The following is a 26,489-nucleotide window of genomic DNA, read 5'->3' as shown; positions in this document are numbered from 1 at the left end:
CGCATGCGCAGTGTCATCGACATCATGTCCGTGAGAAACGTCGGCTGCTAGTCCACGAATGTCCAGCGAGATAATTATCTATTCTTTGTTTTGTATTTAATTTTTATAAATGTAAAGATGATTCTTACAGTAAAGCCTCTTCAAGGAAAAGAGTGTAATGTTCAGGTAAGCATATGAGTCGTCTGGTGTTTTGAGGTAACGTTAATGTTAGTAATGTGGCTGTTAGCTGCTTTAGCATAGCACTGTGCTGCAGCTTTCTGTTCATCTTTTTGTTGTACATGTAATGCTAAAATGTGCTAGCTAGTAATCTATAGATAATCATGCAACCACTTATTTCTGCTGTAGCCCATTAGACATTATTTAAGCTGTCCAGGCTGTTATTTTGTCCACGACACAATAGCTGTATCTCCAAATCTATTGATCTGCCTACCTAGGTGGCAGTTTTGAGTTCATATGTGGTGTTGAACGTGTCTGAGTCACAGAAATGATGTCTAGGTAGAAAGATCATGCTGTGTTTGAGGACTGAAAGACTGTTGGACCCTGACGTATTGTTTATTGGTATGGTATTATGGTATGACAGTTGTTACTGTTCTTTCAAGCATTTAATAAATAAAAAAGGTAGAAAGATCCCTAGGTTTTTTTGAGTCAGTGGCAGTAAACTAGTTAGATTAGGCAAACTTGAGTTTAATGGTTTAAGTGTACTGTAACTAGTAAATGGGCATTAAATAAACATAATCATGGATTATGTTTATGTAATGCCCATTTACTAGTTACAGTACATGAGCACTTTGCTATTTTTTTTGTTTGTAGTATAACACGCTGTCATTTTTTTTTGTATTATTGAGATACTATTATATGTGTATGTAAATTTTGAATTTGAATTTTTACGTATTTTTATTTCAGTTTTAGTTTTATGCAGGCAAGTTAAACTAATTAAACTGTGAAATGCTGCCTTAGTAACTAGACAAATATTTTATGTCAGTTAAAGGGTTAGTTCACCCAAAAATGAAAAAAAAAATAAGAAAACGTCATCATTTACTCACCCTCATGTCACTCCACACCCGTAAGACTTTCATTCATCTTCAGAGCACAAATAAAGATCTTTTAAATGAAATTTGAGAGCTTTCTGCTTCTCCATTGATAGACAGCTACACAACCACCACTTTGACGCTTCAAAACATTCATAAAGAGATTGTAAAACTAACCCATGTGAATCGAGTGGTTTAGTCCACATTTTCTGAAGAGACTCGATTGCTTTATATGATGAACAGATTTAATTTAGGTTTTTATTCACATATAAACATTGATCAGCAAACTTAAACAGAAGCTCAACCGTACTTGCTTGATGCACGAGAACAAACCTCTTCCAGAAGCTCGTAAAACGAGAATGAACCTCATTGGTTCTTGCACGTCAAACATGCTTGAGCTTCAGTTCACCACAACTGATTTCAGAGTTGTTGAATGTTTATATGTGAATAAAAGCCTAAGGCCCCGTTTACATGAGTGCGTTTTTGTTTTAAAATGCATAAGTTTTGCTACGGTTACGCCTGTTGTTTAAGGTGCGGTATGTAATCATTTTGTCCGCTAGAGGTCTATTCAAAACAAAGGTGTAGCTTGATGACGCCAAGTTTGAGCGCAGAATCTTGGGACATGTGGTCTTCACCTCAACAGCCAGTGCAAAATAATAGGGATAGGATTCGGGAAGAAATCATGTTCATGAATGTGATATTATTATTAATGTTACTGTAGTATGAAGCAGAGCAGGGCCGAGTGTTGTTGGAGCGATTACGCAACACACGCCTTGAGAGGAGCGGAACTTTTAGTATGCCACAGTCGCCTGCGATGCTTCCGCTTTTCTTCATGAGTGTGAGGTAACACACCTCTGTTTATCATATTAGATACATTTGAGTGTGTTGAAAATTATTTTATAATGTTACGCTGTGCGTTCACTCTGTGGCTTCTGTGAGACACTGTTGCACACTGCAGTACGATAGATCGATTTTACAATATCATATTAAATGCTGGATGGTTTGTGTTGATAAATGTCATGCAATTCATTTTAAAATGTATCGTATGATGGAGAAAATGCTGTATTACTGTTACTAAAAATAAAGCTGCATCTGATTATGCTATGTTAGCTACTTCACTAAATAGTGTTTTTCTCTGAGGCATGGTAAAGCATGGTACTCACAAAAAATCAAGAAAATTAGATTTAAACAAGACTAAACGTGTTGAGTTATATAACAATAATTAGTTTTCTGTCTATGAATATATCAAAACAGTTGTTCCCTTGTCTATTAAAACATGTAAATATTAAAGCGTCTTTGGTGTTTCCATGGTTTCTACAAAATAAAGCCAGAAACCGAGGGTAACGTGGGTATGACGCAGTTGACAGGCGACTCCTCACATGTCCCGGAGCCTTGGTTAAAATTGCAATTTTCTCATGATTTACAAATAGTTGGAAACATTTGGGATATTGTAAGTACTCAAGTGAACAAAATATGTATCACTGGCCTAGAGGATTTTGGATATTTCACTGCAAAAATATTACATATTGCACCTTTTACAGTACGCCGACGTATTCAAACCTCGAAAATGGAGACTTTCAAAAACGCTGCAGACCGCGTTATAGTTTGAAAATGCTGGGGTTGCATTTTAGGGTAAACGAACCAAAACGGAGACTTTTGAAAATGATGGCGTGGCTGCCCATGTTCGCACTGTGTATCCTTGACGACCGTGTAAACAATAACACGGAGACTGAACTGCAATCTTTGCTGGCTTTATTGTCATTTTTAGCAGCCATTGTGCAGTTAAACTCTGCATTTTTTTGGTAATACTTCAGCTGCCTACATGCGCATACCCAGTGTGCATGAACGATCATGTGACATGCGTTTTCAGTCATGTAGTATAGAAGGAGATCATTTCTGAAACGCTGTGGAAATGCCAGTGTAGATGAGGATTGTTTTCATTTTAAAACACCGTTAAAATGCACTAGTATAAATGGGGCCTAAATTCAATCTGTTCATCATATAAAGTGATCAAGCCTCTTCAGAAAATTTAGACTAAACCGCTCGATTCATTTGGATAAGTTTTATGAACTTTTCACGAACTTTTTGAAACATCAAAGTGTCAGTCGCATAACTTTCAATGGAGGGACAGAAATCTTCAAGTCATTAAAAAATCATTTGTGTTCTGAAGATGAACGAAGGTCTAACGGGTTTGGAACGACATGAGGGTGAGGAATAAATGACAGAATTGTCATTTTTGGGTGAACTAACCCGTAGTTCACTGAAAAGCCACGCAATATTGCGTTTATTATCGCAGATGAATCGCCTTCGAAAATGAACGCAACATTGCGTAGCTTATCAGTGAACTACGGCTCTGTTTATTAAATGCCGCTCCATTTGAAAGCAGGTGATGACGATTTAGTGGTAATCAGGGAACCGGCTTTACTGACGAAATGCAGCGCGTGACAATCGCATGCGATGTATCGCCCAGCCCTAACAGAAAGCAATCGGTTCAGTTATACAAACTCAGGTCATGTGTATAAATATTTAAATCATCTGTGCCAGTGAATTTATACAATGCTTTTGTCAGCAGATGTGTTCTTTTGATGCACAGGTGACAGAAAATGAAAAGGTATCGACTGTAAAAGAGTTGGTATCAGAGCGTTTAAACATCCCTCCAAGTCAGCAGAGACTGCTGTATAAAGGAAAAGCGCTCGCAGGTAAAATATTGATCAGTAAATCATCATTTAAGGTAACACTAACAGTCTTTTTATTATGATTTCCTCCTGCAGTGTTTTTCACAGATTTGAGGTAGAATTCCAGTCATTTGCAGTTTGCATGCGGTGTGTTGTGTATGTCATTGTGACGGTTGTTTTGTGGTTCACAGATGAACACAGATTGAGTGATTACTCCATTGGACCGGAGGCCAAGCTGAATCTGGTAGTGCGGCCGGCGGGAGAGAGGAGCAGCGGCGCGGGGGGAACCAGCAGCTGTAATAATGATAAAGCAGGCAGTGGCGTATGGCAGTTGTTGTCTACTGTCCTAGCCAAACATTTCAGCCCAGCCGATGCAGCAAAAGTGCAGGAACAACTTATTAAGGTACGTTCAAGACAAAAAAAAAAAATTATATTGCAATATTTTCTACCTATATAGTGTGATTCTAGCCATCTATTTATCTTTTTTTCTTTGATTTTCTTTTTATTACCTGTTGTCATTTAAATGTCTTTTGTGGTGTAATTTAGGGTTTGTTTGTTTTTTTACTTTTTGATCCTAAGGATCTTAAAAAGGACCTATTATGCTCTTTTACAAAGTCTTGATATTGTTTTGGGCTCTACTATAATAGGTTTTCATGCTTGAATGTTCAAAAAACACATTATTTTTCACATATTTGACATAGTTGCAGCACCACTCTTCCCAGACTGTCAGAGACAGGACCTAAACAGAGCATTACTATAAATTACTATAGTGGTTGACTGGATCATTGTGTTATGATTGGTCACTGGTTCATGGGTTCACTGAGATCATCGCCCCCTAGTGGCGAAACATTGAAATTTCAAAACTTTTCGAAATGGATGATGACGTAATGAAGCCTTGTTTACTGAAATCACATGACTTTGGCAGTTTGATACCAAAGACTATAGAGTAACACAAGACGCATCACTCGTATTGTTTTGAATGGGAGAAAGTGCAACGCGCAATATGGCGGAATAAGTCCCGCCCTCTAAATAAGAGCTAATCGCTGACTGGTAAAGTCATCGTATCACTGCACCGGCCGTTAGAAGCTCCGGTTCCTGTAGAAACAGTCAGACGCGCACCTCCAAAATGAGGCACAAGAGACGTGCATTTAGGACTGAGCATGCACATTAGCTTGATCCAGCCTGAAAAATACAGTCTTTTGTCATTATTCGAGCGTTTAGAAACAAAATTTATGAGACAGTTGTTGTCAGATTTCATTGATGATTTCAAATATGAAATTTAATCAAAAGCTTGGCAAACAGCTTTGGAGAATTTGATGTTTTCCCATTCAAAGAGATAGGAGCTGCACTTGGATGCCTGAGAGGCGTTTCAAAGATGGCCACCGAGTGAAATGACTTGTCTTAAAGGGACTTTGGTTTGATACGCACTCCGAACCATTGATTCAAAACAAAATATTCGCAAAGGTTGCATCATTAGCAAACAATATGCATAATTTACACAATTGTTGGTAAAAGTGGGCCTGCAGCTGAAAGCTAAATCAACACAATAATCTTAACTAGCAGGCTTTGCTCTTCTGCATCGTAGCTACAACACAAACTTTCAATTGGCACTGTCAATAGCAGATACATTAACAAATAGGCTGGGTAAAAAATATTGATTTCTCAATTTTAATTGATTCTTATTTTTACGAACCAATATCGATTCTTAAATCCCAAGAATCGATTAGTCTAGTCTGTTTTCAGTCGATGAATGAGCAGAATATGCAGCGCCTCCCATCCAATAAATCGCAATAATCTTTGTGCTTTTTTACTTTTGATATGAAGCAAAGTCTCAGATTTCAAATGACGTCCATCTTATTATGAGATTCCAAAAATAAATACCGTTTTGGTGCTGTTTAATGTGGCGTGACAGATCGCTGTAGCGATAGTAGTCCTCTCCCACTTTAATATCAGTTACAGCGCGAAATAAACATGCATGAACATCTGAAGGTATGTTAAAAGATACAGTACAACTTACCGAAATCCGTATCATGTCTCGTGTAATCGCTCAATCAGTGTTTCAACCGTGGAAAGACTTCAATAAAACAGCTTGTAAACAATGTCACATAACGTCACATTTACCTCAGAAAAACATATTCAGTGACCATAAACTCAGTCAACTAGAAAAGTGAACTCTAGAAAGAAACATTCTGATAAATATAGCTATGCACCATTACATATTCATTATAATTTTGAATGTTCTTCAATATTTAATGCATGTTTGAGTAAATCAGTTATGACAGGCGCGATTTAAATGTTTATATTTCAAAAAAGCGAATTGAAGTAGAAATATGATTATGTAATTCTAAACTTTATTTATTATAAAAAACATTGAGTGTAATTTAAGTGTTTGTATATAAATTAGTTAATTTAACCTTCAATATTATAGTAATGAAGTACCAACTGACTCCCATGTGTAGTTTACAGCATTAGTTGAGAGATTTTTTTCCTCTAGAAAATTTGCCATTTTTTGAATCTGATATACATCAAAAATAATCAATATCGAATCAAATCAAATGCATGTGAGTAGAAATCGAATCGAATCGTGAAAATTGTGTCAATACCCAGCCCTATTAACAAATAATCAACAGGTTGTTATCCAGAAAGACAGATCATCTTTCAGAAGAAGCATTGTACTCTCCAAAAGTTCATCTTTACAAGGCCTTGTCCCCTTTATTTCGCTTATGCCTTGGGTAGGAATTATTGAAATTAGGAATATTGTGATGTGTTTGTTCCCAAAAGAAAAACACAAGACTACAATGGAGGCGTTTCAGGGAGATCACAAACACTGACACTGATATAGAGAAGAACTCCTGCTGGAGGGACTTTGTGCTTTGTAGCTTTTTCATGCTCAAACAGCAACATTACACACTCAAGAATGATGAACATGCCAAATAAAGTATAATAGGTCCTCTTTAAATATGAAGGGGATCCTAAAATCCATTTGTACTATACGACAAAAGACTAATGTTTGCATAATTAAAAAAAAAACATGGCTTTTATTTTATACTAATGCCAAATAAAACAATAAATATATCTGGAAAATGTATACTTTGTATTATTATGCGGGGGGTCACATAAATAAAATGCAAGTTCAGGAGACAAAAAGGATAAAAAGAAAGTTGAAAAATGTTGCATTTACTTCACACAAGTAAAGCGCCATTGTTTCCCCCTATTGCCATGGGAACTTTATGAAGTGACGTAATTACGCGACGTGAATATCATCTGCAAACCCCGCGGTGAAATCAGTGATACCATGATGAAGCACGCAAATCATTCTCATTTGCCAACAAAAATAAGCGCGAAAGACAGCACGAAGCAGTTTCCCGGTGTGTTACATGACAGTGGGGGCAAATTATTTTGCACTGCGTGCAACTGCGTGTTGGACCACAGACGGAAGTTTGAGCCATGTGTTAATTAAGGTCTGAAATAAAACAGAATGAGAACTTAAATATTCTGTGATTTAGTATGCTTGCTTATCATATGAAGTAATAAGAAATGACTCTTTACATTAAGGTAGTAGCCTAGTGAGAACAGGGTGTTGGGGAAATCACATTTTTTTCTCTCTTTTTCATCAAACCGCAGTTTTTGCAAGTTCCCGCAATTTCATCGCATAAAATTGCAAAAAAATCCCGCATATTCTATCGCATTTAAGAAAACGTGCAGCATAATCAAGGATTTTTGCCCGCAACAATCACAAAAAAAATCTGCGTTTTTCTGGAGGAACTGAGTATTATAGGATTTATTTGTATACATTTTAATCTTTTTTCATTTTAGTCATTTTATGTGCTTTTTTTTTTTTTTTAAACTTGTATTATTTCAGTTAGATGTCAGCACAAAATATCTCATTTTCATTTAAGTTTTTCATGTAATATTTATATTTCATTTTATTTCAGCTTTTTCAGCCAATGAAGTTTTTTTAAAGGGTTAGTTCACCCAAAAATGAAATTTCTGTCTTTAATTACTTACCTTCATGTCGTTCCAAACCCGCAAGACCTTCTTTATCTTAATTTGTGTTCTAAAGATGAACAAAGGTCTTACGGGTGTAGAACGACACAAGGGTGAGTCATTAATGACAGAAATTTCATTTTTGGGTGAACTAACCCTTTTAATAGTTTTAGTCAACAATAATAACACTGCTCTTGATTTCATCAGTTTAAAGAAAGCAGAATTAAATAATATACTATTACATTTGTAATGTGTAAGAAGTGAGCATCATCATAAAATCATAAAAATCATTGGTCATGATGAGAATAGTAAACGATTTGAGTGTTTGATTTGATTAGGAATTTACAGAGCCATGATTAATTTTTCTTTTTTTGTTCTCAGGATTATGAGCGCTCCCTCAGACAGCTCAGTCTGGACGACATTGAGCGTCTGGCCAGCCGCCTGCTTCATCCTGAGACAGAGGCCATGGATACCTCATACATGGACTAAAACACACTAGACTGATGGAAAAACTCAAGCTCCATTGGACTCCCCCTACCACTTATATGGTTTGAAACATCCAGGTCAGGGAGTAGGATGTACTTCATATGGACTTTTAGGGAGGGAAAAAAGTCAGACGTCCCCCTCACATCACAGACTGGGCTTCTCTGATGTTCAAGAGGCCACGATGCTTACCATTGCTTTCCCATCAGAGGAAACCGGTGGTGCTTTTAGTGCAACTTTGTAAATAATGTGTGCAAATGGTTAAACGATAATAAAAAGTGTTCTTGATCAGCTTGATCACTTTGTTTTTAAAAAAATTGAAAATAGAGTGAAATCGACAGCCAGCTTGGTTGTAAATGCTTCTTTATTTTGCTTTTTTGGTTTTGAAGTCATTCTAACATTTGGCCAACATAAAAATGATGCCTACTTTTTTTTTTTTTTCTTGCATTTTGGCATATAAAATGGAGGAGCTCTTGGGTCGAGTATGGATACACAAGCTTAACATGTAAATGTCCAAAGGCAAATCAAAACATTGAGTTAAGCATGACATAACATCATTACTGTACTTCTAACTCGATTGACTGTAAGTACTGCTACTTAAAACATGACCTCTTCATAAACACTGGAGAAATGATCCATTTACATACTCAACAGCTCTACTTGTGCAAAAAATGACGTTTTGTAAACCATTCTAACTGGCGCGGTTGGTAACATTCTTAAGAAATCTGTTACAGAAACAGAAAGTGCCTGTAAAACACTGTTACTTACAAACCAGCTAAGACTAAAATATACTTGATATGATGTTGAAGTGAACCTACCAAATGTCAGTACCTTGAGGACAAATTAGCCAAGATAATACACAGTTACCACATCCTTATTCACCTTTAATTCATGACATATTACATAGTAGGGCTGAGAGATGAGCTAAGATACCTTGAGAGAAATTTGCATTGAACAAATCATTTCAAACGAACAGCAATTGTTGCCACATAGATTTTAAATGTTCAAAGTAGAAAGTAAAATACAGTAAAAATCTAGTTAAAAATCATCAAAACATGTTTTATACACCTTTTCCCTATATGGACACTGGGAAATATATTGAATTATTTTTATGTGCACAGTAATAAAAAAAACAATTACCTACTGTACATATTTTTACCTAAACATTTGAAATTATGTGAAATGCCAAATGGGGATGTGCATGATTTTTTGAGCGATGATGCAAACAAATGAAACAAGGATTTTGAACTGGTCGGAAGAAATTGAATTCCTAAACCATATCTGCATTTTTTTTTTTTTTTTTTTAACTCAGAAGTTATGGCCAAAAAAAATCATAACAATTGTTAGTTAATTTTATACTGCAGACAAAATGTATACATATTTATAAATAGTTAATATATTTCCCAGCCCTATTACATATGTATTATGAATATTTTTAACAAATGTTCATTGAGCATAGGAGTGAAACAACTAAAAGTTAGAAAATATAAAGGCACAATGAACTAGCAGACAAAAGGATCATTTCAGAGTAAAGAAAAATTGCACAGACAGCAGGAGTAGTGACAAGGAAATTCTTCGACAGCTGTAGTGATAGTGAGACTTGTAATAAATGCAATGTCAGAGGATATGCAACACATTGGTCTTCCTGTTCCTCGATAGTTCATCGTACCACACGTGACTTGGAGTTCAGCAAGAAAATGGATGTTCAGCTTTCACATGTGGCATTTGACACTCTGGAGGTTTCAAAGGAGGAGAAGGGGAGGATGGGCGCTAGAATTACAGGCCTGGATCTTTTCCATCTTTCCCTCTCTTCCTTTCCTATGTTGGCTCTTTTTCTTCCCTCCCCAGTTTCGTCTTTCCTTCAGCAGCTGCAGCCGTCACTAGTAGACGCAGGTCTGTCGTCTCTTAGTTTAATCTGGTCAGGGAAATCATATGTCTCCACTGTCTCCTGAAAGTTCAATTCATTCAGATAAAGTGTTTATGTAACGCAAAGCCCAGCCAGTTAAACAGATAAATTCTGTGATCATTTACTCACCCTCATGACATCAAAAATTGTCTGACTTTTTCGTTAAACAAAAAAAAAAGAGAAACTTTGCAGAATGTTCATGCTGCACTTTTCCATAAAATGAAAGCACATTCTACATTGTTTATTTAGGAGTCATAAAATATATTTGTGTGACAAAAAAAACTCCTTCAAAACTTCTTCATTTCTGAATATCTGCTGCAATCTGTCTTCATGCGGCATATTTGAATATTCAAGAATGAGATTTAAAAGGCATAAGACTGAATAACCTTCAGTCTGTTCCCCACACAAAGCTATTGTACAGGTGTGGTCATATGTACCACTGTTCAGCCAATTTATGCAGGTGAAATCCAGTCATTTCAATAGCAATCCATGCGAATGGGCGGTTTGCGCAAGCTAAAGATTTCCCCACGCAGATTTCGCAACAGGTTCACAGAATTGACTAATCGAAAGTGCTTCATACATCATTACACTACTGACAATAGACAATGAGCCTTTTTTGCTAATGTGACCACACCTTTGACTAGGGTTGTAATGGTATGAGATTTTCACTATGATCATCATCTCAGAAAATATCATGGTTTCATGGTATTAAACAATCAATATTATTTTCATCATTACAATGACCCTTAAATGATGGAAAACAATGCTTTAGTATGAGTAAACGCTTATCATTTGCATGTGTTTTAACAATTTTAAACCATTCAAGTGCAAGAAGACATGATAGAGAACTCAATTAGGAAATAGTGCACTGTCAGAGAGCACACAAACACCAAATTCAGTTCTTTCTTTTTGTGCATTTTTTTGTGCTCAAACAGACACATACATGCAAAATTATGTCAAAATGCCCCTTTCTGCGAGTATCCTGGTCACACAGTCGCTTATGTCTTAAGTGAACGTAAACAACTGAGAAAGAAAACAAATAAGTATCATTATATTGGAAGTGCATTAGGTCTTAAAGTGACAGCAGCCTAATAAACCTCACTTTAGAAGATCTGGAATAGCACAGGAGTTGTAGAAACTACTTTTATGGTGCTTTTTGTTCTGAAAAGGCACCGTGAACATTCTGCTAAACGTCTCCTTTTGTGTTCTATAGAAGACAGACTTAAAGGGTTAGTTCACCCAAAAATTAAAATTATGTCATTAATGACGTTCAAAACCCGTAAGACCTCCATTCATCTTCGGAAAACACAGTTTAAGATGTTTTAGATTTAGTCCAAGAGCTTTCTGTCCCTCCATTGAAAATGTTTGTACGGTATACTGTCCATGTCCAGAAAGGTAATAAAAACATCATCAAAGTAGTCCATGTGACATCAGTGGGTTAGTTAGAAGTTTTTGAAGCATCGAAAATACATTTTGGTCCAAAAATAACAAAAACTACGACTTTATTCAGCATTTTCTTCTCTTCCGGAATCCTTTCCATTGAATTGATTCCATTGAATCCTTTAATCTGTCGGCGTTGGTAATGCACTTTTACGTCGCCGTGGTTGTTTTTGGCGATTAGGACATCCGCGACATTTTGAAGCATTGAAAATACATTTTGGTCCAAAAATAACAAAAACGACGACTTTATTCAGCATTGTCTTCTCTTCCGGATCTGTTGTCAATCCGCGTTCACGGTTGGCATCCAGCTTATTGGTGCATTACCGCCCCCTTCTGCTCCGGAGTGTGGTTCAGGACTCCGCAGTGACGCTGATGTAAGACGCTGCTGACGTGTTATCCGGTGCGCCAGAGCTTAGTTTACAGTCTGAGGGAGACACACGCTGTATTCAAGCTATTCTACATTGTTTGTATTTTGATATTGCTATATTTTTTAAAATGGTGCATAAGTGTGCATGTCGCGGATGTCATAATCGCCAAAAACAACCACCGCGACGTAAAAGTGCATTACCAATGCCGGCAGATTAAAGGATTCAATGGAATCAGTTCAATGGAAAGGATTCCGGAAGAGAAGACAATGCTGAATAAAGTCGTAGTTTTTGTTATTTTTGGACCAAAATGTATTTTCGATGCTTCAAAAACTTCTAACTGACCCTCTGATGTCACATGGACTACTTTGATGATGTTTTTATTACCTTTCTGGACATGGACAGTCTACCGTACATACATTTTCAATGGAGGGACAGAAAGCTGTCGGACTAAAATATCTTAAACTGTGTTCTGTAGACAAACGGAGGTCTTACGGGTTTGGAACGACATGAGGGTGAGTCATTAATGACATAATTTTCATTTTTGACCCTTCATAACCCTTTAAAAGGGTTTTTTTTTTTTTGAAACAACATGATGATGAGTAAAGTGTGTGACAATGGTTTTTGTTTTTGGGCGAATCTCTTAAACAAGATGATAAATTACTGATTATTTCATCTTATATCAAACACGATCTAAAGTGAAATTTAAATATATGGGGAAATTTTATTATGCCAAATTGCAATTCTGAAATGAATGTGAAGTATTCTCAACACTCTTTACCTGTTTAAGTGCATTGCGAGCGATGGTTTGGAAGGCCTGGTCCACGTTTATGGCTTCTTTGGCACTGGTCTCAAAATAGGGGATGTTGTTCTTACTCTGACACCATGCTTGTGCCCGCTTCGTGGTTACCTGTTCAAAATAAAAAGGATTTTGGGATGAAATGATGAAGTAAATCTGAAAGACTGGCAATCAAAAAATGGCTAACAATTATTTAATGATGTCACCAATACTCTCTTGATAGAAAATGTTCTTAGTTCTAGTTCTGGTAGACTGGCTGATATTTGCCTATTCAGGGTTTCTGCAGGTTTTCTGAAGGTCAATTTACGGCTTTTTAAAGACCTTTTTAGGACCAAGCAAAAAAAAAAATGGAAGGAATAAATGGAAGGGAACACATACGCCATTATGTTCTCTAAATGTAAATGTCTAGGGTGAAACGCAATGAGTTGTATTAGTAACACTTTAGAGTTTTAAAATGCAACTTCCAACAGATCTCCATTACTTTTTAATTCATTTGGCAAAAAAGTAACTTGTATCACTCTGCTCTCAACCACTATGCAAATAACTTTTACTGTACTTCCTGATCACACTGCAAATAATGTTCTTCCTCAGTATTTTTGTCTTGTTTTTTAGTGCAATTGTCTAAAGATTCTTAAATCAAGATACAATTACTTGAGATACAATATGACATAAAATATTAATTCTGAGATAAATACCAAAATGAAAAGAATTTATGATTAAAACAAGAACAAATATCTGCCAATGGGATCAGAAAAATCATCTTAATTCTAATTTATTCTTGTTTTAAGCATAAACTCAATTAATTTTCTTCAGTTTTTCAAGACTTAGTTTTACATTTGCATCTGAAGTAAATGTATCTTGATTTAAAGATGTTTAGATATTTGTATTGGAAAACAGGACAAAAATACCAAGAAAGATATTCATGATTTGCAATGGATGCAACATTTAATGCCATGACTTTATGAATTTAAGAGTTTCTGCTCTGATTTAAGGCCTTAATTTGTGTAAGAGTGAATTAAGACTTTTTTAGACCCGCAGAAACCGTGCTATTTTTGAGATTACCCAGTACCATTGAAGATGAGGGTCAGCAATTTGTTTTTAAATGAATTACTTTTATTAAGCAAGGATATATTACATTGTTATAAAGTGACAGTAAAGACATTAATGTTACAATGTTTACATGAATGCTGTTTTTTTTTAACTTTCTATTCATCAAAGAATCCTGAAATTTTTTTTTATCATGGTTTCCACAAAAACATTAAGCAGCAAAACTGTTTTCAGAAATGTTTCCTGAGCATCAAATCATCATATCAGAATGATTTCTGAAGGATCATGTGACACTGATGAAGACTGGAGTAACGATGCTGAAAATTCAGCTTTGATCACAGGAATAAATTACATTTTAAAATATATTCACATAGAAAACAGTTATTTTAAATTGCAATAAAATTAAAACAATATTACTGTTTTTGCTGCATTTTTTCATAAAATGAATAGAGCCTCGGTAAGCAGAAGAGACTTCTTTCACAAACATAAAAAAAAATAAAAAATCTTAGTTAATCTTTACACGACACCGTTTTCAACTAAAGCTTTTTATGCGTTTTGGCCATTTACGCAATTCAAACAAACAGCATTTTGGGGGCCTGAAATCATAAACTTATGAAAACGGTTTCAAATTGCACGTATTTAAAAATGATAGTGTTATCGTCTCCGTGTAAACTACAAAAATGCAAATTCGTGAAAATGATAACGTCATGTGCATGCGCATTACATGTTCAGTGTATAAGTGTAGTGTTTCTTTACAAAGTCATATCGCCATCTACTGGCCTGACAGCAGAATACAACAATTTTAATAGTTTTTGTGGATCCGTGTGATCGGGGATTGTTTGACAATGTTGTCGTCTGTACACGAAAAACGCAAAGGAAACGTTTCTGTTTTTAGTACATCGAGTAACTTTGTGTCACCATTCCCCATGCACTAAACTCTGGAGCGTCAAGCTACAACATTATGCCTGATGGCACACAGGTCAAGCATTGTAATGCATCAAAGTTCAAACTATTTCAGTTTTGCCCTCATTTGCAGCTGACCTTTCTAAGCACTGCCGATGATTACCGCACAATCTGCATGATAAAAAGATCAAAACAAAATGGTACGACAGAACACCATAGGCAGATCCTGACATTCAGAGAAAATTAATGGGTTTCTGAGATGTATCAAAGCAAATAGCAGGAATTCTGATTCTGAAATCTGATTTGAGCTCAAAAACCCGTCACTATTTTCATTGCTTACCATGTGTACGTCCGGTTTGCTTGCCATCACCTAGTATAATCGCTCCCCCGCGGCACTATCTGCAACGCTTTTCATGTGGAGGTCAAAGCCATGTTGAAACCTCAATGTGAGTCATGTTAAAGGACTTCAATCTTGTCTGCTAAAATTTCTATTTTTGTCTTTTAAATACTGTCAGCTATTTATTGGGTATTTTATTTTTTGTACACTACTGCTCAAAAGTTTGTGCTTGGTAAGATTTTAATGTTGTTAAGTCTTTTCTGCATTTATCTGAACAAAAATACAGGAATATTGTGAATTATTATTTCAATTTAAAATAACTCTTCTATTTTAATATATTTTAAAATGTAATTTATTCCTGTGATCAAAGCTGAATTTTCAGCATCATTACTCCAGTCTTCAGTGTCACACGATCCTTCAGAAATCATTCTAATATGATGATTTGATGCTCAAGAAATTTCTTATTAATATCAATGTTGAAAACAGTGTGGAAACCATGATACATACGTTTCAGGATCCTTTAAAAATAAAGTTTGAAAGAACAACATATATTTGAAATCGCCTTTACTGTCACTTTTGATCAATTTACTGCATCCTTGCTGAATTAAAGTATTATTATTCGTAATTTCTTTTGATAATTTGGCTGCTATTAAACTATTGATATCTCAACCATTTAAAAACCCATTGCTCAAGCACTCGTTTTACTTATTTTCAACTCTTTTAAACCGAGATGTTCATAACCATCCTAGCATTGCCGCTCCATTTGATCTGCACACTGACCTGTCGGTTCTCCAGGTCAATTTTGTTTCCCAGCACAACAAAGGGGAAGTTCTCCGGGTCACGTGGGCTGGCCTGAATGAGAAACTCATCCCTCCAGCTGTCCATAGTCTTAAATGTAGTGGGTGCCGTGACATCATAGACCAGCACGCAACAGTCCGCCCCTCTGTAGAAAGCCACACCCAGGGACTGAAATCGCTCCTGACCTGCTGTGTCCCAAATCTTAAGGAAGAAAATGAAATCAGTTATGGTAAATAACACTTAATAATACTTTGAGTATTTGCAACTGTATTATTTGCCTTTAGTCGCATTATTAACAATGTAGCACAGGCTCTTTAACCTTATTGCTTAATAATAACACTAATAAACATTAAAATATTTGGTATCCATCTTTTAAAGACTAATAGGGGTTTTAGAAATAAGTAATCATTAATAACTGCTCAAACAGAATACCGGCAGTAATCTTATTATAATATTGTTGTAATAATCAGTATTTTTCAGGAACAACTTCCCAAGCACTGCTTGTTTGGGCATGAGGGATCTACATCACATGACTGGTCATACAGGTTAGAAAAACATGGCTGACAAGTAAACATAACATGAAAATACCAGGGGATTACCAGACATGTCACTGAATGACTCATTTACCTCACATGACCTGAGTGTTGATCAGAATGAGTCAAAAACATTGAGATGAGAACCTACCAGTAAGCTATGAGTAATTACAGAGATTTCATACATGCATATGACTGCACTGACTATTATGCAGAGCCTTTAACCACATCACATGACCAGAGATATTATGGGGCACTGTTCACAAAACAATGGTTGTTAAGGAAATGACATCATCATCCTCAAAGCATGCTGACATCTTAATGTTTCTACGCAGTTTCCAAACAATTCATTTAATAGCTAAAATTACTACTATTATAGGCATATGAGGGTGAATCTGATGTGAATTTTCAAGAAATATTTAAATATATTCGATTTTTTCTACACCCAAAAATTTTTATTTGGCATATAAATTTCTATAAATAATGTCACCTTTGGCTTGCACATTTATCTTCCCTTTTGTCACGTCTGTTCTAGGTTTTATGTATATGTTTTCATGTGTTTTATTTTGAAATTTGTCACAGTCATTTTTCCTGTAATTCTGTCATGTGATTCCCCGTTCCCCTCATGCGTTCTGGTCATGATGGTTCCTTTGGGTCTTGTGTTTTCATTGGTTTGTGTTGTCAGGTGATTTTCAGTTCTGTCTTGTCATTGGTTTATCGTCTTGGTTACTGTCAGGTGTATCTTGTTAATCATTAGTCTTTGTGTATTTATAGCCCTCACATCTCTTGTCAACATGCTGTCAGTGAGTCTCTTGTTTGTCCAGTCAACAGTGATGGGAGAAACAAAGCTTTTCGAAACTTCGAATCAACTGAACCAATAGCTTTGTAAAATGATTTAAATGCTACACGCTGGTGATGCCTGCTGGTCAAAACTGTGTAAATGCAGTGGAAATCTCTTAATAATATATGCTAGTTTATTAAATTTTAGGGCTTGTTTTGTTTGTTTATGGAGAGCTTGGTTAATCAGACCAATAACAGACTTTTAACTATAACTCTTCCTTTTTATCATAAAAATGTATAAAATGTATCCGAGATCAGGTAAAAATCATTTATAGACACTGGTTCAGGGGTTCACAGTGATCATCGCCCCCTAGCAGGGAACCATTGAAATTTCAAAACGGTTATGACGGTTATGACATGACTTTGGCAGTTTGATACGTGCTCCAAATCACTCGCTGCATCTGAAATAGAATACTTCCCTACTATAGTGTGCTAAAAAAAAAAACACGCCAACAGAGTAGTATGTCTGAATACATACTGTAGTATTTGAAAAACAGTAGGCAGATGACTCCGGATGACCTACTACTTCCGTCAAGTTTCCGAAGTGTGCACCCATGAGGCCATGGGAGAGGATTTGTGAATGGAGGGGAAGCGACGCAACTGATGCTGCTAGGTCACATGATAATGACACTACATAGCGGATGTAGTACGTCCAGATTACATTCATACTCAATAGAACATACTTTTTTAATGATCGCAAAAATTCAGACAGTAACCGATTTCGGATGCAGCAACTGGATCGAAACAAATGATTCGCAAAGGTTTTGAAGCTTCACTAAAGCGCCCATCAAGTCAAGGTTTATTTTTGTATATATTCTAGAGGATAATAAACTGCACTTGGGTTCAATCCACTCACTTTTTTTACATGTCTTTTTTTCTTTCTAATTTTTCATATTGCCTATAAAGCTGCTTTAAAGCAAGTGTATTGAGTACTATACAAATTAAATTAAAAAATCTTTTGTCTTTTTCCTAAACATAAACTTTCATGATTTTTCTTTTGGATTTTAGGATGAAGTATGACATTTCTTTGAGAGATTCACCCATATAGGGGTTACACTTCTGCTGACCAAGGCTGCATTTATTTGATCAAAAATACAGTAAAACAGTAATAAAGTTTAAATAACAGTAAAATAACATGTAAAATAACACTTTTCAATTTTGAATATATTATGTTAAAATGTAATTTATTCCTGTGATGCATCATTGCTCCAGTCTTCAGTGTCACATGATCCTTCAGAAATCATTCTAATATGATGATCTGCTGCTCAAGAAATGTTTCTTATTATTATCAATGTTGGAAACAGTTGTGCTGCTTCATATTTTTGTAGAAACTAATACTTTTTTTTTTCCAGGATTCTTTGATGAATAGAAAGTTTGAAAGAAAAGCATTTATTTGAAATAGAAAACTTTTAACATTATAAATATCTTTACTGCTACATTTGATCAATTTAACCCTTATGCAGTCTTCGTTTGGGAAGTTCACTCAGGGTCTCCACAGACCCCAGGCAACAAAATACAATTTTGTAACAAAATACTTTGTAAGTAGATGTAATTTTACAGTTTTTGGAGGATTTATATTTTTTTTAAATTTATATAAATAAATTAAAAAATATTTTTTAAAATAGGTTTTTATACAAAAACAGCTTTTTATGTCAAATTCCCTTTATAAAAGACCCACATTTCTAACTTTTCATGGGGATAACATGGATAATTTGACATGGTTTAGTTTAAGATTTTTGCCCACCTTTTGGAAAATGCAGTTTTAAAAGTAAAAAAATTATCAGTTTTACCAGTAGATGGCTGCAGTGCTCCACTATATGCTATGTGCTATTTGACTGACTGAAAGACATCTTTTCACAAGTTTTTTTTCAGTTGGATTCATATCAACAATAAAGGCTACTTTTTGTCAAAGTTTAGTATTTTTTGTAATGAAAAAAAAAAAACAATCATTTTTTCAATATTGTTACATTATGATGAGACTCCACTTAGAAAATGGACAAAATTCATCCTCAAAATCAACATTTTTGAAAAAAAAAAAAAAAAAAAAAAAAAAAAAAATCAGTACAAAAAATGCTAAACTTTGACAAAAAGTAATTTTTATTGTTATAATTGTGATTTCGTAACATTTAGATATGAATCCAACAACAACAACAAAAAAAAAAAACTTGTGAAAAGACATCTTTCAATCAATCAAATAGCACACAGCATATAGTGGAGCAATGCAGCCATCTACTGGTTAAAGTGATATTCTTTTTTACTTTTAAAATTGTATTTTCCAAAAGATGGGCAAAAATCTTACACTAAACCATGTCAAATTATCCATGTTATCCCCATGAATGAAATTTAGAAATATGGGTCTTTTATGAAGTGAATTTTACATAAAAGCTGTTTTTTTTATATTCAAAAAATATTTATTTATTTATATATATAAATTTAAAAGATATGACAAATTCTCCAAAAACTGCACAAATATAAAGTAAAAACATTAATAAACAGAGTAAAATTAAATTAGGTTTTTAAAAAATAATTATTTTGTTACAAAATTACATTTTGTTGCCTGGGGTCACTGGAGACCCCGAAGACCCTGAGTGTGCCCTTTTTTTTTTTTTTTTACACTAACATAAAAACAAGCTATCACTCCAATTTTGTTTTCTTTGTAGATCTAGAAAGTTTCAACTACAAAGATTTTACAAAGTTTTATGTCATTTGGACAAAGATAATTTTTTTCTTTTTTATTTGAGCAAACATCGTTTAAAAAAAGACCCCAAAGACCCTATAAGGGTTAATGCATCCTTGCTGAATAGCAGTATGAATGGTAGAATAAATGGAATGTACTCTTATGAAATATACATAAATGCAAACCTGCATGGTGACGAGTCTGTCGTCCACCATCACCTCCTTGGTCAGGAAGTCGGCTCCGATAGTGGCCTTATACTGATTACTGAACTTATTATTCACATACTGGTTCATCAAAGAGGTCTTCCCAACTCTGACAAAGACAAACAGGACAAATGTGTTCAACAGGCAATGCTTCAAAAACATGTGCAGCTGGAATCATCATCTTTGTGCTGGGTGTCTGCAAGTCTTGATAACATTCTTAAACAACAAGATAAGATGCGATACTGCAGGACGACTGGACTCATCCAGCAGTGTTCAAAGTTTCAGAGATAGTGTGAGCAAACTGCACCAACACTGATGACAGAAAGTCAGGGGAATTCCTTGAGTAATGTCAACAGGCAACAGTGTTTACATACAGTATGTACAGCTGCTTTAAATACAGGCCTACATTACAGAGGACAAAGTGTCATTACTGATAAGAGCATTTGAGCTCAGCGTCGCCTGATTATAACAGGTTCTCAATTCCAGTCCTCTCGCTTCCCACTCTGCACATTTTGTATGTCTCTCTTATCTGACACGCTCAGTTGAGGGGTGGGTTGCATTCGACCGTAAGTGCTCTGTGACATGGACTTCAAAGGGTATTCTGCCATCTACATTTATGTTCACATTAAACAACGCAACATAAATGTATCACTCACTTAGAGCTTTTGAATTTGACAGATTAGATTGAGTGAAATTTATATTTAATTAATTGTATATGGATGTATTGGTTACACTTTATTTTGCACTATATGTATATAAGGTAATTACATGGGTTAAGGTTAGGTTTAGGGGTAGGTTCAGGGTTAGTACCTAGTTATTACCCAGTTATTATAATTATTATAATACGTACAAATAAAATCCAATGTATTAAACACGTATATTAAAGGGTCAGTTCACTCACAAATGAAATTTCTGTCATTAATTACTCACCCTCATGTCGTTCCAAACCTGTAAGACCTTCGTTCATCTTCAGAACACAAATTAAGATATTTTTGATGAAATCCGAGAGTTTTTTTTTTTCATCCCCTATAGAAAGCAATGAAATGACCACATTCAAGGGCCAGAAAGGTAGTAAAAACATCATTAAAACAGTCGACATGACTGCAGTGGTTCAACCTTAATGTTATGAAGCGACGAGAATAGTTTTTGTGTGCAAAAACAAAACAAAAATAACATTATTCATCAGTTTCTTCTCTTCCCTGTCCCTGTCTATGTTGTAAACACAGTGCAGCACTTCCAGGTTCTACGTCAGAATGCTGGCTCAGTATTGGCTGACAGTGTTCACATGAGCAGCACGACACATGCATGTGATGCTGACGCAGGAGCCGGCCAATAATGGGTCTGCGTTCTGATGTAGAACCTGGAAGTGCTGCATTGTGTGTAGGAGACAAAATTGTTGAATAAATTTGTTATTTTTGTTTTGTTATAATGCACAAAAAGTATTCTCATCGCTTCATAACATTAGTAGTCACGTATTTTAACAATGTTTTTACTATTTCTCTGGACTTTTAATATGGTAATACTGTTGCTTTCTAAGAGGGTAAAAAAAACCTCTTGGATTTCATCAAAAATATCTTAATTTGTGTTCTGAAGATGAACAAAGGTCTTACAGATGTGGAACGGCATGAGGGTGAGTAATTAATGACAGAAATTTCATTTTTGAGTGAACTGACCTTTTAATATACGTGTATAATACATAGGATTTTATTTTACAGTCCTGTTCCCCATATGTATGTATTATAATAATTATAATAACTAACTCTGTACTAACCCTGAACCTACCCCTAAACCTAACCTCAACCCATGTAGTTACCTTATATTACCAGTACTTTCTTAGGCAAGTCCACTGTAAGTACATATACTGCAAAATAAAGTGTAACCAATACATCCATATAAAATTAATCTAATCTGTCAAATTTAAAAGCTCTAAACTGAATGATAAATTAATGCTGCGATGTTTAATATGAAAATAAATATAATTTGGTTAATTTAAATGTCTTTTTATCTTATTTATCCCATAATCATGATAGTTGACTTGTAACTGTCATGTCTTACGCACTTTACACCGATAAACAGCCGAATGAAATGAAAGTATGCTAATTTATATTATATTTATTTACAGAAGTATATTATGGCATCAAACTCTTCTAACATGCGCTTGAGTTTTTTCTGTGTTTGATGACTTTGCAGGGTGTTGCGAATGAAAGCATTTTGTCAAGTGAACTTCAACAGATATCCCTTGCTCACGGAGCAATGAACACTACGTAGGGAACCTGTCAATCGGGACTAACCCGACCAAGTTCATGGAGCTCTCTTCTACCGAGCTGATGATCTGATTCATGTGTGTCAGATCAGAGAGACATACAAAGGACTGGAATTAAGGGGATGATTCCGAACACACATCTGATACCACAAAGATGTTGCACAAACACTTACCCAGAATCCCCTAGGATGATCACTTTGAGCAGCACCTTCTTACGAGAAGCCATGATGTGTGGAAGAACACTACGGAAGCAGAGAAGGATTTTAGACAGTAGCAGAAGACACTTTATTTTCCACAGACATATGATTGACAGGTAAACCTACACTGTAAAAAGTGAAACCACATGAAGCCACTATTTAAATTGACTGTTTATGACATGTTTATATGCAATACTGTATATACAATGTAGATAGGTAGATTTGCAATAAACGTCATTCTAAAACGAAGGGGGAAAAGAGCAGTGATCAAACTGTACACCTTCAGTACTCAATGGCAGAAGTACAAAGAATGAATTCATGTGATTCATTGAGTCACGTGACGCCACTGCTGTGAAAACATGGCAGGACATTGTAACAAATGCATTACTAAAAACGTATTTCAGCGAGTATTACAGAAGCGAAAATCACACGGCCATATAAGCCACAAAGTATTTGTTCTGTGTGACTAAGTCACTCAAGTGACAAGGACAGACATTTCACGACACGATGATTCAGAAAATACTAACCAGTGAGAACGATGAATCTACATATAATCCATTATGAAATTAATAAGTGCAAAAACATACAAAATTGGGTCTAAAATGGTCTAATATTCTACGTAACAATCACCTTGACAGATAATGTGAGAAAAAAATAAACATTACCTTCTTCGCGTTTACCGTCGCGCCTGTTTTGATATTCGCTGCGCGTCCGAAGCTTCCCAAAAGCGATTCGACACAAAAATCACCCAGTGTTTTTAATGATCCAGAACCACATCAGCTGTTGTTGAGTATTATGTGTTTCTTCCTAGCAGAACAGGACATGACTGTAGAGTCACAAGGGACTGACGCAAAATACTGATGTTCGAATCGTATTTCAATCAGATCTGTTTAGTGATTCATTCGAACCGATTCGCAAGGAATTTTAAATCGGTCGACTGAAAGAGAGAAAACTGTGAGGTGAAACGGTAAAGTGTTTAAAAACACAACAAACGATGAATGTAATAAAAATCAATTTTACTACAAAATATCGCGTGGAGACTTCCGAGAACACTTTTGAGCATCAAACCGCAAACGAATCAGTGACTTTGAAATTTAAATGAATTGCCCGGACGAACCGATTCGCTCAAATGAATCAGACTTCCCATTACTAGCTCAGCTGGAAAAGCCCTCCCTCGTTTTCGAAAGACTCCAAGATGGCAGGAGGAGGAAATGAATTAAACCACTTTATAGCAGCTTAGTTTGTAGTATTCAGCGTTTTATTGATCTGTTCGTGCTTTTTAAATAAATAAAGTTACATCAAAACTAAATAATAACAATAAAACAACAACCTTACTTCGCTATTCGCTGGTATCCCAATATATGCAGGCAGAAAATTAAATTAAAGACTTAAAAACGAATTAAAATAATTAACAACTTAATTTAATTATAAAACTTGCAATTCAAACATCTGGAAGTGCATTTATGACAAGTTTAATCAGGACAGGGAGAGGCTCATCCCGTGATCGCTTTTCGTCCCTCCCTTTGTCATGTGATTTGCACATTTTTATCATTTATGCTAAATTCTCATTCACACTTCCTCAATGCCTCACCTAGCTTACTTCCTTAACCCATTTGTAATTATCATATATATATCTTAACAGATTCGACGCATTTCGAGCCTTTTTGAATGTTATTATTTTTTATTTCATTTATTAATTTATTTGTCTTGTAATTCAGTAGAAATCCACAAGAATGGTACTGTGATATTGAAGGCCAAGGATGAAATTGTAGGGGTCCTGATGTTGGGAAGGGGCGCGGAGAAGCGGCCATGACATGTTATGATTGATAGGTATTTCATCCAATGAGCTGAAGATGAACGCTAACGTCACCAATACATTAGCCAATTGAGTTTCTTGTAGCTGACGCCAGGCCCGCCCATCTTTGACAGCCTGTGTAAGGGCGCAGAAAAGCGAAACCTCAAAACATGTCGGTCTTCCAGTGACTATACGTTGTATTTCCCATATTTCCAGCATGACAATGAGCGTTAAAACGCTGTGATTGTGTATTTTTGTAAAAGGTTCGACACACCGCATCACGGTAAGGATATTATTCTATCGAGCCGGTTGTGCTAATGTTTTCTTCGTTTCTCCTGCCATGTAACGTAACCTTGTTCAGCATCACACCCTGCAAGCTCATGGCTGTCGTGAAGCATTCAATAAAACGGCAAATTAATTATATCGGGAAATTAATTATTAAATTAGCTGCATGAATGGGTTGTGCAGACTAGTGGTCTTTATTCATTTAAAACACACTTGCATGTAACGTGTAAACACACACACACACACACACACACACACACACACATATATATATATATATATATATATATATATATATATATATATATATATATATATATACACACACACACTACCAGTCAAAAGTAAAAATATTTTTAATGCTTTAAACAAAGTCTCTTATGCTCATTAAGGCTGCCTTTATTTCATAATAAATACAGAAAAACAGTAATATTGTGAAATATTATTACAATTTAAAATTATGGTTTTCTGTTTTAATATATATTTAATATAATATTTCTGTTTTAATATACTTTAAAATATAATTTATTTCTGTAATGTAAAGCTGAATTTTCAGCATCATTACTCCAGTCTTCAGTGTCACATGATCCTTCAGAAATCATTGTAATATGATGATTTATTATCAATGTTGGAAACAGTTGTGCTGCTTAATATTATTTTATAACCTGTGATACTTTTTCAGGATTCATTGATGAATAAAAAGTTAAAAAATATCAGCATTTATATAAAATAGAAATCTGTTGTAACAATATACACTACTGTTCAAATGTTTGGGGTCAGTCATCTTTCTTTTTTTTCTTTTTTTTTGAAAGAAATTAATACTTTTATTCAGCATGGATGTGTTAAATTGATAAAAAAGTGATAGTAAAGATTTATATTGTTAGAAAAGATTTATACTTTGAATGAATGCTGATATTTTTAACCTTTTATTCATCAATGAATCCTTAAAAAAGTATCACAGGCTATAAAATAATATTAAGCAACACAACATTGATAAAAATTATATTATAAATCATATTTATGAAGGATGATGTGACACTGAAGACTGGAGTAATGATGCTGAAAATTCAGCTTTGATCATAGAAATAAATTATATTTTAAAGTATATTAAAATAGAAAGCCATAATTTTATATTGTAATAATATTTCACAATATTACTGTTTTTCTGTATTTATTATGAAATAAAGGCAGCCTTAATGAGCATAAGAGACTTTGTTCAAAAACATTAAAAATAGTAATGTTTCCAAACTTTTGACTGGTAGTGTGTGTGTGTGTGTGTAAATATATAAATGAAGGATAGACAGACATATTGCTGTAGATATTTAAACCCAGTATCAGTTGGGCCTCACATGTATTGATTAAGCCACAATCTGTTGTTTGTGTACAGCAGCTTTACAATCAGTGCAAATGTTTTTCTTTCTGTTGCAGAGATGGAAACTCTGATTCCCATCATTAACAGACTGCAGGAGGTTTTCCTCACACTTGGAGCCGAGATCATCCAGCTTCCTCAGATCATAGTCGTGGGATCACAGGTGAGTCAATTATCAGTGAATAGTTTGAATTTGAGTGTTTATGCAGTGCATTGAAACAGAAACCTTCACTAGTATGTAAGGTACGATCTCAGTTTTGTGATAGTACACAGTGCATTTATGAAGTAGGCCTACATTTAAACACAGAGCCAATATTTTCCCTTTGAATGCAAGTGTTTGCTCTGTTTGTCTCTTCAAATAAATCTACAGAGCAGTGGAAAGAGTTCAGTATTGGAGAGTTTGGTTGGAAGAGATTTCCTCCCCCGAGGTTCAGGAATAGTGACACGTCGCCCTCTAGTGTTACAGCTGGTGAACGTGCCCTCGCTGGAGGAGAGGCGCAAACAAGACAATGGTAACAGCTTATGAATGCATCATAGCTGTATTCTGTTGACTGAGATT

The 26,489-nt window shown here is 35.1% G+C and overlaps 3 protein-coding genes across 5 annotated transcripts in view; 2 read left to right on the top strand and 1 right to left on the bottom strand.

The window, feature by feature from the left end:
* On the top strand, positions 1–8,492 carry ubl4a (ubiquitin like 4A). 3 transcript variants are annotated; one of them, XM_067395438.1, is made up of 4 exons: positions 1–165; positions 3,598–3,727; positions 3,895–4,106; positions 8,072–8,492. In XM_067395438.1, the coding sequence occupies exons 1-4, from the start codon at positions 118–120 to the stop codon at positions 8,177–8,179; spliced, it is 498 nt and encodes a 165-aa protein (XP_067251539.1). In that variant the 5' UTR covers positions 1–117; the 3' UTR covers positions 8,180–8,492. The 3 variants fall into 3 exon arrangements, with proteins under 3 accessions (XP_067251539.1, XP_067251540.1, XP_067251541.1); XM_067395439.1 differs by having other exon boundaries at positions 3,601–3,727; positions 8,072–8,491; XM_067395440.1 differs by having other exon boundaries at positions 3–165; positions 3,622–3,727; positions 8,072–8,481.
* Positions 8,493–8,568: 76 nt separating this feature from the next.
* Positions 8,569–23,334, bottom strand: rab7b (RAB7b, member RAS oncogene family). The gene is made up of 6 exons (XM_067395437.1): positions 23,147–23,334; positions 22,458–22,526; positions 20,004–20,130; positions 15,751–15,969; positions 12,666–12,794; positions 8,569–10,121 (listed from the first exon to the last, which is right to left on the bottom strand). Exons 2-6 carry the CDS (start codon positions 22,508–22,510, stop codon positions 10,035–10,037), a joined length of 615 nt encoding a protein of 204 aa, XP_067251538.1. The 5' UTR covers positions 22,511–22,526; positions 23,147–23,334; the 3' UTR covers positions 8,569–10,034.
* A 1,087-nt stretch (positions 23,335–24,421) lies between these two features.
* The window catches only part of si:dkey-32e23.4 (dynamin-1-like protein), a 33,759-nt gene continuing 31,691 nt past the window's right edge, over positions 24,422–26,489 (top strand). Inside the window, exons 1-3 of the mRNA XM_067395434.1 lie at positions 24,422–24,559; positions 25,990–26,093; positions 26,301–26,442. Of these exons, the coding sequence (XP_067251535.1) occupies positions 25,992–26,093; positions 26,301–26,442 (244 nt within the window). The 5' untranslated portion in view covers positions 24,422–24,559; positions 25,990–25,991. The remainder of the gene's footprint in view (positions 24,560–25,989; positions 26,094–26,300; positions 26,443–26,489) is intronic.

The sequence above is a fragment of the Chanodichthys erythropterus genome, chromosome 9 (genome assembly GCF_024489055.1).
Source record: "Chanodichthys erythropterus isolate Z2021 chromosome 9, ASM2448905v1, whole genome shotgun sequence".
NCBI classification, from domain to species: domain Eukaryota; kingdom Metazoa; phylum Chordata; class Actinopteri; order Cypriniformes; family Xenocyprididae; genus Chanodichthys; species Chanodichthys erythropterus.
This window is presented reverse-complemented; position numbering and strand designations above follow the sequence as displayed.

Excerpts from the sequence above, each read along its gene's own strand:
- rab7b (XM_067395437.1), bottom strand. The coding sequence starts at position 22,510 with ATGGCTTCTCGTAAGAAGGTGCTGCTCAAAGTGATCATCCTAGGGGAT. Across the intron at positions 20,131-22,457 it reads ATCATCCTAGGGGATTCTGG|AGTTGGGAAGACCTCTTTGA; the intron begins GTAAGTGTTTGT and ends TGTCTTTGTCAG. Across the intron at positions 15,970-20,003 it reads ACAGACTCGTCACCATGCAG|ATTTGGGACACAGCAGGTCA; the intron begins GTTTGCATTTAT and ends TTCTTCCTTAAG.
- ubl4a (XM_067395438.1), top strand. The coding sequence starts at position 118 with ATGATTCTTACAGTAAAGCCTCTTCAAGGAAAAGAGTGTAATGTTCAG. Across the intron at positions 166-3,597 it reads GAAAAGAGTGTAATGTTCAG|CAGATGTGTTCTTTTGATGC; the intron begins GTAAGCATATGA and ends TGCTTTTGTCAG. Across the intron at positions 4,107-8,071 it reads TGCAGGAACAACTTATTAAG|GATTATGAGCGCTCCCTCAG; the intron begins GTACGTTCAAGA and ends TTTTGTTCTCAG.